Source organism: Chanos chanos, chromosome 3, assembly GCF_902362185.1.
Source record: "Chanos chanos chromosome 3, fChaCha1.1, whole genome shotgun sequence".
Taxonomy (NCBI): Eukaryota; Metazoa; Chordata; class Actinopteri; order Gonorynchiformes; family Chanidae; genus Chanos; species Chanos chanos.
Window position 1 is genome coordinate 10,765,162 of NC_044497.1, and position 21,148 is coordinate 10,786,309.

The 21,148-nt window shown below is 41.5% G+C and overlaps 1 protein-coding gene across 3 annotated transcripts in view; it reads left to right on the forward strand.

The window, feature by feature from the left end:
• Window positions 1-21,148, forward strand: part of neto1l (neuropilin (NRP) and tolloid (TLL)-like 1, like) — a 46,761-nt gene that overhangs the window by 24,582 nt on the left and 1,031 nt on the right. For 2 of the 3 annotated variants that reach the window (XM_030769676.1, XM_030769677.1), the window contains exons 5-9: window positions 8,587-8,628; window positions 8,741-8,868; window positions 14,865-15,093; window positions 18,583-18,696; window positions 19,709-20,276. In XM_030769676.1, coding sequence (XP_030625536.1) covers window positions 8,587-8,628; window positions 8,741-8,868; window positions 14,865-15,093; window positions 18,583-18,696; window positions 19,709-20,276 — 1,081 coding nt within the window. The remainder of the gene's footprint in view (window positions 1-8,586; window positions 8,629-8,740; window positions 8,869-14,864; window positions 15,094-18,582; window positions 18,697-19,708; window positions 20,277-21,148) is intronic. The other variant, XM_030769678.1, reaches the window with a different exon arrangement.

Consider the following 21,148-nt stretch of genomic DNA (forward strand, 5'->3'; position numbering starts at 1 on the left):
AAAAATGGAGTCATCCTCTATGCACTGCCCTGGCTGTGCTGAGCATGAGCCCTGACGTCAATAAAAGCAGAATTCATCAATATATGTCAGCAGCTCATGGTTTTGGGGGTTTTCGTGATCTGAAATCACAAGCCTTTGAACAAAGTTAAACTTTCCAACAAGTGCAAACCAGTATTGAGTAGTAGCTTTTTCTTTTTTGTTCAATGCAGTCTAAAAAAAAAATGAAATCATGGTGCTGGCCAGTTTTTTTAATTTATTCATTTTTGTTCTTTCACTTAGCTGTTAATATTGCATTTTTGGGTTTGTTTTATTCCCTGAGTCATCACTTTGATACTTACATTGTCCGTTTCCCAAGTCACCCTTCTTGGCCAGAAATCAAAGTGAATGAGAAGAGAAAGAGAAGGAAGAGAAAGAGAAAGAGAAAGAGAAAGAAGGAGGAGAAAGAGAAAGCCCTTTAAAGAATAAACATGTAACGTGACAAAAAAAACGTCATAATCAGATCAAACAGACGCTATCATGTTATGTCTATAGAAAAAAAAAAATGGAAAAAATTTATAATGTGGTTCGTGTTTAAATGAGGATTCATGAGTCAAGCTAAAAGAGATTTTTAACGCCTCTAGTATTTCACGTAATAAACAACAAACACCTAATCGCACACTGTTATACCACTACGTTCACCCCAGGAAATCACTTGGAAAGAAAAACATAAACTGACATTCAATTTTCAAATGTGTGAGTGTAGCGTGTAATTGTGCTCTGCAGCAGATGGTTTTCAATATGGTCTTGTCGTTGGGTGCTAAATATAGTGTCTTTAATTGAGCTCTCCGAGTTTGTGTTGCCATGTTGTCCATCCATGATCAATTTCCCTATCTACACATTAAGTGACAAGTTCCACAAAAAACTTTTAGAAGTAAATGCTGTCATTTAAAGCTTGTGTCAAAGATTTACTTTACATTCGTGTTCAGCATACACGGTCAGACTGGACTTAGGAGTAACTATGATTCATTCAGTTACGTTCAAAGACAGTCGCTTTGGATAAAAGCAAAAATAAATGTAACGTACATGTAAAATGTTGTCTTTTCTTAGCTTTCAATACCGATTGCGCATTTGCCATCAACAGTGTACCATCAGGAATTGAAGACAACATTCGGTCCATTTGCTACATTACACTGTCTTGTCAGAAACAAGTTACAACGATCATAAGCACACCACATGGGAATCTGACTTGAAGTAATTATCTGAGTTGGCTGAGACTAGTTCATCTGAAAAGGCTTAAATGCTCTGATTACATAGCACATGCACAAACAGGAGACCCACGCGATGCTTTGTTTTCAAAGCCATCAGTAGATTTTAACATAGTATGTCTTAGAAGCATTATGAACATTTCAGTTCGGCAAAATCTGTAGAGAATAATGTTACAGTGGTCTCTCCTCTGACCAACAGTAACCTTGATTCGTTATCTCCCTTCTGCTAACAGAAAAAAAGGAGAGAAGACATTAGAACCAACGATAGCATATGGACATTAGCATTCTGAATTTCATCAATTTAGAATTGGCGTTATGGAGCTCTGGGACGTGGAAGGGAGAGGAACATGCAGTTGAGTGAAGCCCAGAGGCTCAGTGATGACACTCCAGGAGTTATAGCATAAGACTGTGTCTCTCTGAGTGTCAAATGGAAAATGAGAAGATTAGTTCGTAGATATCGTTGGAAATGTGAAGACAGCATTCCCTATGGAATTTCCATTTTCTAGAAACTACAGATAAAACCAGAGAATAGTATTGCTGCTGCTGTTGTTGAGTACGTAATGACTGTTTTTTTTTGTTGTTGTTTGTTTTTTTAACTCAGACCAGTGACGGTTTTCTATTTCATGTCATGTATAAAGGATGTTACCTGCAATATACCTGAGTTTGTTTCTGAGCTGCGTTTACAGTACCCTGGCTTTGTGATTGATGTGAGCCATTGCTGAATCACTCTTACGCTAAATTGCTACAGAAGGAAACTGACAGGGGCTCTTTTAAAGATGTTTTCACCCACCATGAAACTTAGAAATATGTGGTTTGAGGTGGGGTTTTTTTCTTTCTTTTTTTTTTGGCCAGCTGTCAGTCCAGAAATCTGCACCAATGTAATATTCTTAATGCAGCCCAGGAATCCAATTATTCATTTTTCTGGCTTCTCAGGCTTTCAGGCTCTTTTCCCCCTCTATCCTGTTGATGCGAAGGTGTGAGTTTTATGTCTCTTGCCAACCTCAGCTTGGGACTGTGTCAAAGCAGAGACCCTGCTCCTCAGCTAAGCAGTGGCTGACACAAGAGGTTTGAGGAAATGACTGATGTGGTCCTGCGGGGTAACTGCAGCACCCCCCGCCCCCCAAGCAGCAGACTAGAGTTAAATAACATGGGCCGATGTGACTTCCCTTCTATATCAGATTCCAAGGATGAACATGGCCTCTTTCAGGCAAACGCTCACTTAACCACTGCCAAGTGCGGCACACTTCCAGAGCCGCTTAGAGTCTCTCTCACAAGCACTTGATTAATCAACTTCGTTTTGAAATTCCAAACATCACTCCGCAATGGAGAATTTCACATTAGCACTGCCTAGAGTCTGCCGCTCATTTTGTGAAATGATTCCGTGGCGTTTTTCTTTTTTTCCTTTTTTTTTTATTCTTGTTGTTATTGTTTCTTAAATGAATGCCCCCTCAAAAGGGAACGTGTATTTTGTGTTTGCCGTTTTAGCTTAAAAGTGTGGATAAATCTTTACATTTGGATTTACCGCTGGATTAAAGGATTTAGAATTATTTTGTTAAATCTGTGCCCCTCTGTTTTTTGTTTTTTTTTTTGTTTATGTATCTTGCGCAGAAGCTCAGCGTTAAGTAAATGGTTGGAAATGCAAATGTCTTTGAATGCATCACCCGTTTTCAATAAGCCTGTGGCACTACCAATGGTACCGAAAATGACAAGAGTCTCAGGAATGCTGACTCCACCAGAGATTTTGTGGCGTGAAAAGAAATACAATCTAAAAAAAATGTAATCAGACATTCTAATTACCTCTTGGCAGTATCCTTTAGAGAACGACACATTCTCAGTCCTCTAATATGCATAGTGCTGTAATGAAAAGGCTGTAGTGTGGTATTGATTTATTGCATGACTAGCTAGATGTGAACTGTGTTGATTGTAGCTGTCAAGAGGCATTAATTTAAACAGAAACACCTGCATGTGAACGACTACCTTGTCAGTATTTTGCTCTGTGTGAGCGATTTACCAATCTGGTTATAGCAGTGAGCATTGGATGGCATTGACCAGTATCAGAAATAGATCCGTTCCCGGTTCTCCGGAGAATGGGAACGCCAAGCAGTAGCCGACCCAGGAGTGTCTTTGGCAAATGAACAGCTTGATCAATGATGGGAAGGGATCGTATCCTCTTCTCCAGCCAGGAGAGCAAGACAAGGTCTGTCTCTGTGTCACCATCAATAAAACCATACTGTGAGGCAAGCTTGTTTCCTATTTAAGCTAACAAGTCCGGCCAGAGAGAAAGAACTTGCATCTCTCTGAATTACCAGCAAAATGTTGTCACGGCGTCCGCTGTCTCGCGTCATTAAAAGGACTGGAAGAAAACATGGAGCTTTGAATGTGCTCTGATACACGGATGTTGGATACTATACACACACAACGCAGCATAAAGTCTACATTGGCCATTTGCCAATGAGTGCACGAGAGCTTAGCTGGGGTTTAGATCCTGAAGAACTCTCTGCTTGCTGCTGCGTAGACCAAATATCCGCTCTAATTACTGTTTAGGGCAATGCACCAACACACTCCCAATTTAGTTCACTGTCAAAATGAATAGCGAATATTATCTTTAACCGTCAGATGGTTTTTCATCACTCACCAGCTTCACCCTGCCATCTCTTCCACTCCTGTCATACTCTCTCTCTCTCTCTCTCCCTCTCTCTCTCTCACACACACACACACACACACACACAAACATACACAGACACACTCACACATTTTCATTGCTTTTGCACATTCAAAATTCGCATGCTCTCTAAATGGATTTGTGCATGGCATTCCATCCTTACATGGATATACATTACAATACAGATAGTGCTGCAGGAGTTCCCTTGTGATGCTGAACAGACCTTGTGAAACAAAGCAAAGCCAGCTCCACAGCTCTGACCCCTGCCTGAGTCTGTCAGGTTGTGCTGTCTGCCATCAGGCTCTTGTGATAAGCCTCTGAAGCATGAATCAGGCAGACAAGGGGAGGTTTAGTGCTCATTCCAGCTGCACTTGGCGCTTATTAATTGAAGTAATTCATTAGTTTGATCAACCAATTTAGCACCTTGGAAGATATTAATCAGTTGCTTATTTAAATGTCACCAGGAAACAGCTGAAGTGGAATGAGGCCGCTGGGAAATGAAGGCTAGACTGGTAGAGGTGGTGTGTGTGAGAGAGTGTGCATGTTCAGCAGCCATTCAGTGCATGGAACTGCTGGATTGCCATATTTGGGCATGACAGGAAGCAGACTGCTCCCTTGTCTGTAATCAGTATAAGTACATAATAAAATGAAATATGATAGAGCTTCAGGAGTACAGGAGTTATGATGAATTTGTAAATACCAACCGCAGTAGTTACTGTGGCAGTGAAGTCTGTCGTTTGTTTATTTCCATCTCAGTGCAGTTCTAACAAACAGGATTATTCATTATTAGATCCATAAGCTGTTCAAAAATCATTATGGTGGTTTATCATCTTTGAGGAATGTGTGTGTGTGCGTGTGTGTGTGGGCGTGCGCGCGCGCGTGTGTGTGTGTGTGTGTGTGTGTGTGTGTGCGCGTGTGTGAGTGAGTGAGTGTGTATATTACGTGTTTGGTGACATTCATGTGTGCATAATGTCAGTGGTCAATTTCAGAATCAAATGAAACTTTTTTTTTCACCTTTTTTCTGTTGTTATGTGGGTAAATAATGTAAGCTTCACAAGATTATATTCTAAACCAGGGTTTACCAACTGAAGCAGCACGCAAACACCATGTGAATCAGGAATGGGGTGCATGTATTCAACTCACATAGATGCTCCCATTGATAGCAGAGGATGCAGGAAATAGAATGTAACACAGCCTTCTTTGGCCAGATTCTATCTGTTTAGGATGCTGAGGACGATGTTTACAAAGGTCACGCAGAAGGTAGGGAAGGATTCATGAGTTCCATATTCGTCTTCACTGAGCTTTAAACTAGGTGTATGAAACGCCTAGAAGATTTATGTTTGGTTGGCGAAAAACCCTAGAAAGAGGAGACATAACTCGTAAGCCTTATTAGTCTGGAACGTCTAATGAAAGCCCCGGATATGTATTAATCATTTAATTGCAGCCGAATTTTTTATCTGAGATGAAATTTATTAGACCCATCAGTTTATCGTTTTAGATTCCGTGTCTAATGCCACATCACCCAAAGCATCAGGCTGGTAGATTTAGTGACAGATTTATGTCTAGTAATAAAACCTTTTTATTTCTTTCTAAAATAAGAGAGTTGTCGCATCTTCAACAAAAAATTAGAGAACCACAGTCCAAATAATGTAATCTATGTAGTTTTGTGAAGCAATGCGGCCACTGTTTGTTTTACGTGTTATCTTAAGTGATAAATTTATAAATATGTATTTTTAAATATATAAACATATATGTACATGCATTGGTTTATGGTAAAAGCTGAGGCCGAATCTATGCAGCTTTTCTGTTGACGGAAAGTTCAGCATTACCTCATACGAGCTTTATAAATTATACCATTCCTCAAAACAGAGAAAATTGAAAAGCCACACGAGGACACAGTAAGAACCCTGCTAGCGTTTCCAAATCCCCTCCACTCACCCTCACCCCCACCCCAACCCCAGCTAGATATTCGAAATAGACCCATTGTGATACTGTGCTGAATAATACATAACAAGTCAAAGATGGAGAGATGCTCAGAGAGGAGATCCTGAGATTGGATACTGCAGGCAAGCACTAAAGTAAAGTAACAATGCGCATTACAACGAGAGGGTGAGTATGACATCTGTCTGTCAAACAGTCTGTGAGCTGCGAGCTGTGATCTCTGCTGCCTTTATAGACAATTAGTCATGAGGAATTGACAGATCTCATTTCTGTGAAGAGCTTTCGGTCTTTTGACGGCTGTATATCGATAGATTCTCTGTCTTTTGCTCGTTTTATTTGCAGAAGGGGTTCGCGGGTTAACCTTTTAGAGCGATCTCGTATAAAACAGTTTTAAACAGTGTCTTAGTGAAAGATCTGCGACTGGGAACCCAGGGGACCGCCTGGCCTTGTGGTTTAAGTGATGCCGTAGCCAAATAATAAATCAACACTGAAACCAGCTCACCTGACCTGAAGGCCATTGTTTAATTAACTGTCGGGCCACTTTGATTTTCCCATCCCGCAGTCCCTGAAAAATGGAATGGAAGTCATTTCTTAGAGGACAAAGTACACATACGGAGGCACGCATGCACACAGACACACACACACACACGCGCGCGCACACAATTGCACGCACACACTCACACACAGACAATCTCCTAAGCCTAACTATGTGCCTTGCTGATGATTTTTTGGTCTCTTTCCTCTCTGATTGATTCTACTGGAATTGTAAATCTTATCTGTCATTTAGAAAACAATGGCATTTACAACACCCTCATTCACAGCAACACACAGAGGAGCTGTAGAGCTTCTCTACCACTCAGACCAATCAAAATGAAGCTTGTAGCTGCCCCAAGCCTCTCCCAGCCACGTCAGATAGAGGACAGTTCAGGACGCCAGTTTCACAATCCCACTCCACTAAAAGATCAATTTCCAAATGGCAGTTTTTAAGCGCTCCTTAAAAATAGTACTGTAATTGCTTTCGTGGAACTTACTGAACTGGAAGAGAGAAGAGCATAGACTCTTTAGTGGACTGCCTCTGTTCTACTCTCTCAAAAGTTCTGATGATTTTGTGTCCGCAATGCCAGTTTCAGAGATGCAAGACTTACATTCAAGGTATGCATTCAGACCATCTGTAACAGCGCTGGTGACAGAGGTTTCAGGATCAGCTGGGCCTGCTTTCAAGGCAGAACAGAACTGGATTCAGTTTCAAGAGACAGACTCAAAGCATTGGACTGACTGTGAATGTAAATTGGGAGCTCCATTCCCGTTTCCGCACAATTTCCCCCTTTGATCACAGATCTTATCTTCACACTGCCAGTGAATATCATTTGACATAGCGGGGGGGGGGTTTCCTCCTTTTCTCTCTCTCTCTCTCTCTCTCTCTCTCTCTCTCTCTCTCCCTCTTTCTCTTTCTCTCTTCAGCCTTAACATTATCCATTTCATTCTTCTTTTTAGCCTGTTAGACCTAGGTGGGTCATGGCCTGATCTGAATTCCCAGTGTAGTCATTGAGCAGAATGAGTCGCGTAAAATGTTCGGCTTGGGAAGGTGCTCACACTGTGCAATCATCTCCATTTTGAAAGTGCGCTGCCGTGCGTGCTAATGCCCCCGAGTCCACTTTTGGCCAATCAGAAAGAATGGAGGGGCGTCATACAGTCTCTGTTCTTGCATTAGAACCACTTAAAACGGAAACTCCTAACCTGGCTCCCACAAGGACCGCGTTCAACATCAGGCAGTTCAAGTCAAATGTGTTTAACAACAGTTTTTTTGAATGTCTTTCTGTAAGTTCCATTCTGAAGCGTACTATAAAAGCCATAAGTAAAATGCAGAGCCCTTAAGAAAGCGAAGTGTAAGACAAGCGTCTTCCGCAGCTCAGTTGACTAATCGATATCAGACCCACGTGAAGTTGACCCAGTGGAACAATTGAATCGTCTCCGAGACATTTAGAGGGACGTTTATCTATTGATTGTATAGAATTTAGCTCTGTAAATGTCACTTTATTTGTCTTTTAGTACCATAACTAAACTCTGAAATGTTGTCCATGCTAATAACGGTCAGTACGATTATATGTCCAGAGTATGTCTTGGCATTGTGATGCATTTAAGACCGTGTAATTGCCTCGTTCTGTTTGTACAAGGCAAGGTATTTGAACTATCAGAGAGGTACCAATGTAAACATCCACTGATGTTTTACAATCAGAGAGACACTAGTGGACATATAGGGACTAATGTACTAATGAAGATGTTGGAGTGACTGATGTTGGAGTAGGTTACATAACATTCAGGGGTCTGGGTGCGCAGTCTCCGAATCACATTCTGCCAGCGACGCAGGCACTGAGGGAGGGAGAAGAGAAGACGCAGCTTGGAAAATTGAGGATAGAGGGAATTCTTTAACATGGATGGTTTGATCAAAGTTAATTCAAGCCTTTTATCCTAATGGTCTTAAATTTAGATCGAACAAATCGTAAGGTTAAACACAGTTCACGTTTACCCAAACTCTCACTAGGTTTTTTTTTGCTTGTTTGTTTGTTTGGTTTTTTTAACTACAATTCCAGATCAGTTACTCGAGCAAATCGCTGTGGTAAAAAAGCTGTACCTTTATATTCGCTATTTCTTACACATAACTACATTTATACTGAATTCCACAATGAATATGCAATATTTTGTGTTTTATGATTAAAAATGAGTGTGCTTCCTTTTCAGATCCGGACTTTAAAGACCTGGGAGCTCCCAAACCTCTGCCCTGTACGTAGCATTTACTCCCCCCCTTAGCACCTTCCAAATGAGCGATGCTCATCGCTGATCTGTTTCCCTGCGGTCTGACTAATCTGTTGCTTTCTGTTTTCTCCTGGTGCAGTTTGTGAATTTGAAATGGGAGGACCCGAGGGGATTGTGGAATCTCAACAAATCACCAAAGATGGCAAGGCCTTACAAACGGAGGCGGTGGACTGCAAGTGGTATATCCGTGCTCCTCCGCGCTCTAAGGTAAGTTCCAAACCCTTCCCATAATGTTACAGGCATTCAATTATTCACTATGGCATACAATTAAAAAAAAAAATGAGGCTTTGTCTCCACCCCCACCTCCCCCCCCCCCCCCCCCCCCTCAAAGCTGTACTATATCATACCAGCTCATCAAAATGCCTTCCACAGGTTTTCACACTTTGTTTAGTCTGGCCATTTTGAAGATGTCTGTGAGCCAAATATTTGTAGACATGGTATTTTCTTAAGTGGAAAAATGTCTGATTCTGACTGGCTGACATAAAGAAGAAAAACAGAAGCCATTGAGACACACTGTTGATATCATGGCCGTTGACAAATACCAAGGGCAGATTTTGTGCTTGCTAAGGTCAGACAGAGAACAGAAAAGCTTATTTGGGGTCAGGCACATTTTTTAATCAGAGTCCTGTTGCTGGGAGAAAGGTTTACTGCTGATGAAATAGCACTGCCTTGTTTGTTCACTCTGTGATTCAGCTACGCCTGTATGTTTGTTTTCTGTAGCCTACTTTTCCCCCCCACACTCAACAAATTGTTATAGTACACAAATTATTTCAAAGATTTTTTTTTTTCATCTTGTATTTTATTGTTGCTTGTGAGAACTACAGAATTAAAATGGGAAAGGACTTGGATAATTATGTTGTCCTAATAGCGGGGTAACTCAGGGTTTAAAAAAAAAACAAAAAAACGCTGATACAACAGTAACAGTCCTTTCACCGGTTTATTCAATTACTTTTGCATAACCTATCCCTCACTGCAATGTACAAACAACAAGGAAACTCCATCAATTATTATTAAATAACATGTCAGAAAATGACCAACTAAGATTGGTGATGCGTAGAAAACAAGAGAGAGAGAGAGAGAGAGAGAGAGAGAAAAAAAAAGGTTGTTTCTGTAAACTCTGTAGCGGTTGATATTTACTGTTTTCTCTCCATTGCCTGGAAAGTGCTGCTGAGGGCTTTAAACGACGGGAGAGGCGAGGGAACCAGGCCTGCCGGAGCTTTATTGGAGCTCTGCGGTGTGGCCCTGTTTCATCTCCCTTGTGTTATTGCACTCCATCAATTCCCCTTTTCCCACACAAAGCCGCCTTATTGCCTGTTTGGATCCGTACTACAGCTAAATTCAGTCTCAGTTACGTAGTCAACCAAGGACCTTATCAATGATTACATTCCCTGCTACAGTAAGTGGGCTCCTACCTGTCTTGTCTCCCGTGATATCCCTCTGTCAGGGCTGAGAAAGGCCCCTTTTGCTGGGAAACAGTGGCAAGAGCCTCAGCTTGCAGGAGCCGACTAATAATATTTGATTTTAAATGTGATTTATTGCTTCATCAATTGATTTTGGTGTTATCTGATGTCCTTCCAGGCACTGAAATCAAAAGCATATGTCCTGGTCTCTGTGTGCAGGGGTCTTTATGACACAGTCAGTCAAATACATTTTTATGATCCAATATCGAGAGGCAAGTGAAAAATGGATGTTTGGGTTCATGGTCATTTTTCTTGGGATGGCACAGAATATTTATTATAGACAGTCTGGCCCTGCTTAAATCATGTGATATACTCAATAAGGCCTTACCGGTTCCTTTATTTTGCTTAGTTGCTTTCTTAATGGATTGTTGCATGTACTGTAAAAATGAGCCCTGAAAATTAGTTTAAAAAGATAAAAGATTGTGTGGATCACTTTAAGGTGAGGCAATTCTGCAATTTTAGGTATAATGAACTCATGTCATTTATAGTGAACTGGGTTCTTTCTTTTAGGTAAAATTTTCATGTTGTTTAAATTTATGAAGGTCCATGCAAACTGTTTATAATTAACCTTTTGCTTATAATGTTCTTGCTTATAAGAGAGATATTCCAGTTGTATGTCCTAGTTATCCTAAATTTGAAAAAGCAAAAGTGTTCTATATCTTAGAATTCATAAATATGCATGCAAAAGACTGCTCTAATAGTTTAAGATTCCAATCTGGGATTTCCTTAACAAGTAGACATTTTAGAGTTGGGCATCTTTATCAGTCAGTAGAGTAGAATTTCAGTATGTTTCAAAGCCCTGTATTTTAGAGTAAAACAAAGCAAGGCCTACTTAGAACACTGTGCTAGCCCTCTTGTTTAGTCCAACCTCTGTCAGCTGTTGTTATTTCATCCTCAGGATGGTCTGAAGTCACACATATCTGAGTAATCAGATTATTTCTTGCTATAAAGAGCAAATCTATGTACAGTATGCTAAAAGAACTTATATTTTCTCAGTACACCAGCATACATTTTATTGTTATTATGTAACAATACAAATGAAATCTTAGTTCAAACTGTACTGTTTGATGTTGATGTTAGAGTAATATGCATTTATGTTGCACGCATTATAATTCTATTTCTTAGTCTAATTTCCTATCAAAGTCTCATTTCGATTGCCCATATTTGAACAGTGAAACATGTACTCAGAGGAAAACTTCTGTTTTGGTCAGCAGTCAGAGTTAAAAATTTAATGACTCTTAATCTCTGTCATGTTTGAGCGACTGTGACAGCCTTGTAGGACTGTTTGTACTTGGCACAGATGCTAAGGTGACCAGTGGGCCTGCTATCACGTAGCCGCTGTGTTCAGATTGCTATTCTCTCTTTGCCTCTCTAAGGCCCTCATTTTTCTCAGACAGTTAGTCACATGGGTTTCCAACCTTACACACACACACGCACAAGCACACACACACGCACACACAAACAGACAAACACACACACACACACACACACTCACACAAATACACACACTCACACGCGCGCACACACACACACACACACACACACACACACACACACACACACGCACACACAAAAGTTTGTACTCATATCCTACTGGGGACTTCCCATTGACTCCCATTATTCTGCAACTAAAGAATATCAACCTATCCCTAACCCTAACCCTAACCTTAACCTTAACCAAAGAAATGTTTTGAGTTTTTGTTTTATCAGTAACAACAATACAGTTTAGAAAAGCATAGTTCTCCTAGTGGGGACCAGCGTTATGGTCCCCCACCATGCACTTTTTTCAGATTATGCTACCTTACTGGGGACTTACCAGTCCCCTGAAAGATAGCAATACATGAGGCTCACACACACACACATACACACGCACAAACACACACACATACACACACATAGACCACATGACACAGACAGACCACATGACACTTGCTCTTGATTTGATTTATTGTCTGATAGGGGTTGAACATTTTCATTTTCATTTACTTACATGTCTCATCCACAGGAATCTTTCAGTTCCAAATAGCCTTCCACTTCACACATAGAACAGCTACCTTCACAACATCGTTCCAGCTGCCTGGAACATCAGCTGGCACAGGGCACAAATTAGTCAGCACCAGGGACGTGAGCTGCACCTCAAACGCACCCCCGCACTCAAAGAGATAGCAGCCAACCTCCCCAAAGGTTGCTGCCTCGACGGCCAGGATTTGTACTGTAGTTAACGCATTCAAAGCAGTGGTAGAAAATAAATAATTGAAATACTGTAGCTAAGGAGTCTAATTAGAATGTACTTGAGCAATCAAGCACAGGCTGGGAGATTGAAGGAGTGTAGGGAGGGAAAAATTTAAGAGGATTCGGGGCAGGGGGAGTGAGGAGAAGGGAGCCCGATTGACTGAAGAGCTGTTTGCTGTTCAAATTGCAATGTTGTGGTTTTTGGGATTAGACATATAACAAGAGCCTCTGGTTTTGGTGACTTTGGTAAAGCCTTTGCCCCTCCTTGTGTCCAAAAGGATTAAGGTTTTATGATCAGATCGCTGGATCTGTTATGTAATGGCATGCATAAGATGCTTGGGTCGGACGGATATTTGCAACCATTTGGAAATGCGTTATCCTTCGCTCCTTTTGACTTGCTCTTTCTTTTTTTTTTTTCTTTTTTTTAAACTTTCTTTCTTTAGTCCTTTTATTTGCATGTTCTGTTGGGAAGCTGTGTCTTGGGTTTCTCTGTGTTCCGCTCAGGTGAAAAACAATTGTTTATTTGTGGTTTCGTGTCAAACAGGGGGTATCATATGCAAATTTTCCATCCAGTTTTGTTTCCTGTGAGGTATTTAAACAATTATTTCTGACAGCTTAAATGGGTCAGTGGTGTGTTTTCATATATTTTTTGGTCAAATATTTCTCTCTCTCTATTTTTTTTCCCCCTACTAATGTTGTTAAGATTCAAATACAAAGAAATCAATGCAAATCTAGCCAGCTCCTCTGCAGAATGAGTGTTTGCAGACCATGTTTCGCTTATCTGATTTATTCATGTGAGTGTTTGATGCTGTAAACCGATTAATGTCCCACAGCTAATTCATATTAAGGAACTCAGTAAAGAATAGTTTAGAGGCAAAAAAAAAAAAAAATAGAGAGAGTTAATTCATCTTCTCAAAGCCATTAAATTCTCTGTTTGTACACGTGTCGCACACAGTTCTTTTAACCTGCCGGATGCTGTGCCCTGCCGAGTGCCAAATGTGTGAAATGAGCTGTGGGGCATTTCAATATCTCATTTTTTCACAGATATATTCCACTTCAGTGTTTTGCCTTACATACAATCCAATCATTCGTTCCATTGGAGGCAGGCTTTGTGACGCCCACAACATTTAGGTGAGGCTGATGAAAAAGAATTGCGGTGAAGTGTTCCTGAAAAGGTTGGGGTTCTGCAACCCATTTGTTATGTTGAAAGCACGTGGGTGTATCATACAGAGGACAAACCAACCACCCCCCCCCCCCCACCAACTACAGCTCTTGTGACACCTCAGAACAACCCTTCCCTTTGTCACAACGTTTTTTTTTCCTGCATGAAACATGAGCAGAGTTCAGCCCCATTGTGAAGAGGATTTTTTCAGCACTGTGTGTGGGAAATGCTGAGCCTTACCACTCGGTTCTCCAGTCCGGTCTAGATCTTGGCAGACTGACATGGGAGGCCCTGTCAGCTTTCCACATGGTTGATGCTCACTCTGAGGAATTAAAGCTTTCCGTCTGCTTGTCATGATGGAATGTTGAGAGCTCATTAAATGTAATGATAGAGCGCCATGGGCAGTGGACTCGAACCAGGCTGCCGAGATTCGGCCACCCCAGTCTAACGCACTAATGGCAGGTTTCACTTTCTGAAACTGTCAAGTGGTGTTACTTTGCCAATCATTGTGGAAAAAGGTTCATTAAAACAGTGTATTTAATATTTCAAACTGTGAATTTGGGGCTCACCGACGTGGATAGGTGTGAATTTGGTCTGATTAGTATTATATGAAGTGAGAACAAAACTGACGATTAAGTCTATCACCTTCAGGTTTTTTAGAATGCCTTGCGGGTTTACGCCGAAGTCCATCTATGGAATGGCTAGCAGTTACCCGAGAGACTTGTTTGTGCGCTGACTGCATTTCCTTTTTCTGAGTACGTGTTAAATATTGCCATTGATTTCAGGTATGTCTGTAAAGTAGTTATTAAACAGCTTTCTCATCTGTGAGGTAACAGTCAAAATGATGCTACAGTAATGTAAGATGTGCATAGGTTATACTGTGTCCGTCTAAACATTTGTAACTTTTTCTTAGAGTGTATGAGTGCTTGGCTTGTACTAGTGCACCTTAAACGTGCTGAGTGTATTTGTTCTCTCCACTTGATGCATATTTGTGATCTATGCCAAAGTAATCATTTCTTTTTAGTTCAATGACAATTCAGTCTGTCTCATTTAAACCACACCAAAACCACTTCACTCGGTCTTTGTTTCAGTTCACAAACGAAATACGGTGTACAGACAGTTCTCCATGCAAAGCCATACATATCTATTCTGAAAGCAGATACATTGTCAGATTCTACCCAGACCCACACATTCTATACTACTCAACATCTTCCATACCACCTTCCTTGAGCTCATCAGATCTTAAGATTGTGTGTATGGGTTTCTAAACAGAAGTGACTGTGTCTTCAGTTCTGATACCAAGGTGTAGTTGGTCATTAGAACTAAATCTCTCCTTCCCTCTCTTACAGATCTACTTGCGGTTCCTGGACTATGAGATGCAGAACTCAAATGAGTGCAAACGTAATTTTGTGGCCGTGTATGATGGAAGCAGCTCAGTGGAGGACCTGAAGAACAAATTTTGTAGCACAGTGGCTAATGATGTGATGCTTGTCAACGCACTGGGTGTGATCCGCATGTGGGCAGACGAGGGAAGCCGAAAAAGCCGGTTCCGCATCCTGTTCACAACCTTCCAAGAGCGTAAGGGACCCATGATTTACACACATATCCTTTCTCTATCTCTCTCTTTGTCTCTCTCTGTTTCACACACACACACACACGCACACACATGAACGCCCTTTCTCACATTCATACACGCACATACAACCCTTGGTCACATATACACACACACATACGCATAAGCCATTTCCCACACTCCCCACAGTAGTACATACATACACACACCCTCTCTCACACACACGACCAAGCAGCAAGCCAAGCAGGACCTCAGAGATAAAAACAACTCAACCATAGGTTCTTTTTAAGGGAAGCCATTAACGGAGCACAGACCCATCCATTTAGCTCACCGTGTTTATGGCTTTCCATTGACCAGAGACTGAAATGAACAGCAAATGTTGCAGGGGCCAATAGCATTAGCCGCTGAATAGGTGTCATCTTGTAATAGTGTTTAATTTTACAAGCCGTACATCAGCGCCTATACCGCTGCCATTGCAAGCAGGGAGTCAAATCGGCAAAACAGTATTCCTCCAACAAAGGGAGAGAGAGAGACTATTACCCTCCTTTCAATTTCTCTCTCTCTCTCTCTCTCTCTCTCTCTCTCTGTCTCTCTCTCTCTATGTAAAGTATAAGTAGCTAGCAAAGGCCCATCAGTCTTGTGTGGTAGTGCGGTACTGTTCAAAGCCCTACCCGCGACGACTGGGTAAATAGAATCGGCTGTCTCATAAAGGCGCTCATTAGACAATAGAATGAGGGAGTCATTGATGTGCAGGATTCCAGGATTGCTCTTTTCAGGGATGAGCCACATCCCCAGGGAACCAGCGTTCTCTGGGAGGCCAGCCACCCTTGGCTCTTTGATTCAGTGATCCACTGGCACACACTGCATCCTTCCCACACTCAAAGCAGTCAACGCGGGTTTGGCTGCAGAGGCAGGAGAACGGGGAGAGAGAGAGATAGAGAGAGAGAGAGAGGCAAGAAGGTGAGAGAAGGAGGAAGATAAAGATAGAAGAGAAAAGAAGAAAGAGAGAGGAGGAAAGAAGAGGGTAAATTAGAGAGGAGGAAGAAAAAGGAGAGAGGGGAAGGGAGAAAGAAGAGGAGATTTAGGGTGGATGTTAGAAGCAGAGGAGATGGAAAGGAGAAAAATAGTAAAATGAGGGTTTAATGCTTGGTTTGCTATACTGTGGATGGTCGGAGCCATCATTAGAGTCTGCTGCTGGGATCAAGCTACTCCTGCTTAATGGTCCCACAGCCTGTAGCCCCTGCATCCTGTCGCCACGGCGATCCCAGAGCATCCGCAGAGCTGTACCAATGCTGCTCAGCCCAATCATATCACAGCTGACTGTGACTGAGTAAGATTAAAAGGAAATAGCAATAAGACCCTTTCTTCCTGCTACTCTCTGGCTGTTTGAGCTACACTCTGGCTATAAGGCAGGCGTAGAGTGGGTCTATGGCATGGTCTCAACTTCCTTTTCCTTTTATTGTGTTATTTCAGTTCACTTTAGTGCATATTTGAACAGTGCGGTCATTGTGCTACAGCCTGCATTTGGGAGGATGGCATTGGGAATGACAAAGTCATTTAGAACTGAAGGCTTTGAGAGTGAGAGAATCATATAATGCTCTTTGTAAGGTGCGTCACTCAATGAACCTAGGCAGCTGCGTTCCTGCGCCAGTCTCCGTAAGTTCAGGAAGGTGGATTTGTGTAGGAGCTAGTGTCCTTTGTGCAGCCTATCCAGTGAATGAACAGAGGAAGTGCCGTTGCCGGGGTAACACCCCTGCATAAGTTGTTCAGATACACACTCTCTCTCTCTCTCTCTCTCTCTCTCTATGTTTCTCTCTCGCTTGCTCTCTCTCTCTCCCTCTCTCAGCTGATGGGAAGACCACCTCCTCTATAGAGGGGTCAGAACATTTGTCTAAAAGACAAAATGCAGCATTACATCTGACCTTTAAACTGAAGGAAATCGTCAGCAGTGTTGTTTGATTCCAGAGCTCTCGGTGATGACATAGGTTTAAGATGTGGGTGGGTGACATTTCAGCTCACAAAAGCGCCACGATTCACTCATACACAGTGTTTGGAGATCTGTAATCTCATTCAGAGCCCCTACTACTCCTCCCAGCACTACACACGCTGATTTTTGAAGTAGCATATCGACTGTTCTATTTCGCCAGCCATGCAAAAGACTTTCTTCTTTGTCTCAACAAATCACACCAATGGCATGGTCCTTGTGTGTCTGGTGTAGGTACACTCAATTATTATTTAATTTATGCACTGGGCAGCAAAGGAACATTGCTGTTCAAGGTAAAGGCCACTTTTATTATAAGATCACTGAAAATAAATTTCTCTGGGGATTAGTCTGAATCCACCTTTTAATGAAGTCCAGTTTCATCTATGTTCACTGATGAAGTAACAGAGGGCTGTAGTGCCCTCGGGTGGTAAGAAGGGGTACTGCACTAGAGTATGCTTAGAGGCATGGGGAGAATACTGAGTGATGAGTCATCCTAATTTAAACTGTTATTATTCACCTGGGATAAGCAAGTGATTAAAAAAAAATTAATGTATCACTGAGGTAAGTCATTATAACCTTGAATCCTCCTGTTTTTTAGGGAAGAGAGACTTTATGTTTCATCTAATGGCTGGCTCCAAGTGTTCCAAATGGAGTCCCGTCCAATAAATAATCTGTCAGAACATGATCGCGAAAAAACATGCTAACAGCATTAGTTCATGTCATTACTGTTGTATGAGGAAAAAAGGGCATTTCACCCGCATGGCTGGGTGGTGCATTACTGTGAGTGGCGAACGGAGGAGTAGAACCTCCCACTTTGAAAGTCACCTTGGCTTTTTAATTACCCGCCTGATGCTCGCACTCCACATATTATGAGAGAAGCTTCACTGGATCACTTCCTGTTGGATCTCGCTTATTTCTCATTCATCACTTTTATGATGATAGTTGTCACAGACTCTGGTGTTTTAGCTGCGAGTGTTGCCAACTATGATAGATGGCACAGTGATCAAAATGTAGCTTCCAAAAAACGTAACATAGGCCCAGGATGAGGAAATATAATAATGAGCTTGCAGTCTGAACACCTGAATGATGGGAGTAAGTCATGATGAATGGAGATCAAAAAGGGAGGGCTGATTCACTGTCTGGAGGGCGCTGGAGGTTAGAAGCTCCTTCTCTTGACCTTAGTGCTCCAGTTAATAGATTTACACAGGGCATGAATCCAATTTCTAGAAATGGGCTTGCTCCTACTCATATCTGAAGAGATGAATCGAAACATAAAATGCATAGTTAAAAAGTAATGTCAATTTATGAGATTGGATGGTCTTTAACGATGTGTTTAGAAATCTATACATTTTCATATGTAGCTTAACTCATGCAAGATGTGTGTTGCTTTATGTTTTGCGTTTTTGTTTGTTTGTTTGTTTGTTTGTGTTTTGGGATGGTGAAATGTCGCACAACAGCTGTTTAAATGAAAATGAATCAGATTTTTGATTTTACTTCTCCTCTCGTGTAGCTCCGTGTGAGGCAGACACTTTCTTTTGCCACAGCAACATGTGCATCAACAACACACTGGTGTGTAATGGAATTCAGAACTGTGTGTACCCCTGGGACGAAAACCACTGCAAAGGTGAGCGGTACTTCCTTTGTTTTGTCATAACATGCCTGTTTTGGCAATCGTTTAGTGGTTAAGGAGCACATTCAGACTCTGACCTTAGTCTGTTCCTGATGGAAGATCAATAGCTATGACTAAAGAGAAATGCATTGTGTGTAAGTGTGTGTGTGTGTGTGTGTATGTGTGAGTGTGTGTGTGTGTGTGTTTTTCCTAAGGGTCTTGTTTATACATGATGAATGATCAGTGAAATACTTCCTTTGGGTTGAAACTGTGGGCCTGAATCAAGACCTTTATTGCAAACACTATATTGATGTTTCTCTTGTCTCCAATGCTCCTCTTGCCGTTAACCTTAAGCAAACTTTTAGCCAAGAAAATGTCCTTATTAGGGCAGCTCAAGAACCTCTGCAATGGTAGACACTGATTAGCTTTGATAGCACCACACTGACCTCTTTCAAAGGTGTCTCAGAGAGAAAAATGATAAGAGTGCCAACCATTCTCGTGTATTAGAGAAGACCTTTAAACAGCGAAGAGATGAATAAAATGCGCAGTTCCTGAAAGTGCTCACTATGGCCCCATTTCTCCTGTTTGTTATCCAAGCTACATTTGCTGGAAATGTTATTGTCAGCATAATAAGAATACTGCAGTGTATAGTTTGCTTTTGCAATATATGGATGCAGTTATTTATTTATTTATTTACCTACTAATGTAAACACAGGACTTTGTTCATATGTACTTTCTTTTGCATTGAAATGCTACAGTCTGTGTTCGGTATGAAACACTGAAAACAAGAAAGCATTGAAAGAATTTCCCACTGTTAAAGCAAAGTGTGTAATACGATGGAGACAATCACTATTTTACACAAATGTCAGATGGTTTCCATTTGGCTCACTTGAAACCCTGTGATGTATAACGTTTAAACTGAACATAACCTCATGTAATAGTCTCATTTCCCTAATGCAATGCTATAAACTGAACCTAACCTTATAAAATATTATGGTGAGGATGTCCATTATGTCTGTTTGAACAGAGAAGAGGAAAGCAAATATTCTGGATAACCTCAACAACACTAATGGCACCATCATCGGGGTAACATGCTGCATCGTCATCATCCTCCTCATTGTGTCGGTCATAGTGCAGATTAAGCAGCCAAGGAAGAAGTACATCCTGCATCGTGAGGACTTTGACCCCACAATGTTCCAGGAGGTGTTTGAACCCCCACATTACGAGCTGTGCACGCTACGTAGCGCCGCGGCTTCGGCTGACCTGGTGGACCTAACCGAGGACTTTGAGAGCTACCACAAACTGCGACGCTCTTCCTCGCGCTGCGTTCACGACCACCACTGCGGCTCGCAATTATCCATCGCGAAGGGTAGCCGCACCAACCTGAATACCCGCGATGCAGCCTCAGCCATCTTGACAGACATCCCACCTCAGCCCGTGAGGCCGCTTCTGCCCGCCAGCAACCGTCGTAGCATCCTGGTGATGAAGCACAGCTACTCGCAAGAAGCTGCGGACGCCTGCGATCTGGACGACGACCTGGAGGAAGTGCCTACCACCAGCCACAGGTTGTCCAGACATGAGAAGGCAGTGCAGCGGTCAGTATCCATTGAATTTTGATGAAGACCAAATCTCACTCTAGCACACTGAGGGACCACGTTTTTGCCCAGATGTTTATTTCTTTCCTTTCAATCCCCTCTTTTGATGTTGTTTTTTTATGATTTCTATATTTTTCGCCCCTTTCTTTTTTTCTTTTTTTCCTATTTTTGAGGTCACTGCTTACATTTTTTTACTTTGATCTTGCTCTTTTTTTCATACAGACCTCCACAATCATTCATGAAGTTTTTTTTTTTGTGATAGGGAGACCTAAAAATTTTGACTCGGAGAGGGTCTTTGTTTTGGCTGAGCTAATGCTCCAGCTATTTTGCATGCTTAACGCTTAATACTAGCCCAGGTTGGGTTTATTATGGCTAGAGATCCATTTAATGATGTTAAATTGCATTCTCTATGGTGCATGAAGAGTGTTATGGATCTTAACTCCAAGATCATCAGAGACCTCTTTTTTTTCTGAGGTTAATTTTAAATAGTCTGTTATAAATTTCTCTTAACACTAAACACAAGGGCTTCATATATTTTTCTGAACAGATGTTCATGAAATGCACATTGATTCAACTAATATATATGACAAAAATTCTAATACTTGCAAAATGGCATTTTTACACTTTACACCAAGTGTAAATTTTTTCTTAAAAAATATGACATTCTGTTTCCAGAAATTCAGACTTTTGGCATAAACCTGTTTTCTATTAAGTATGAAACTGTACTACTATTACACAGTGACTCCTTGAAATTAATTGTTTACAAGTCCACACAGGGGTATCAAAGTACTTTTCTGAGAGGAGGGTTTTGTATTGTGTGTGTGCCCCAACTGTGTAATTCAATATTCCCTCTCTTTTCTGCATGCTAGGAT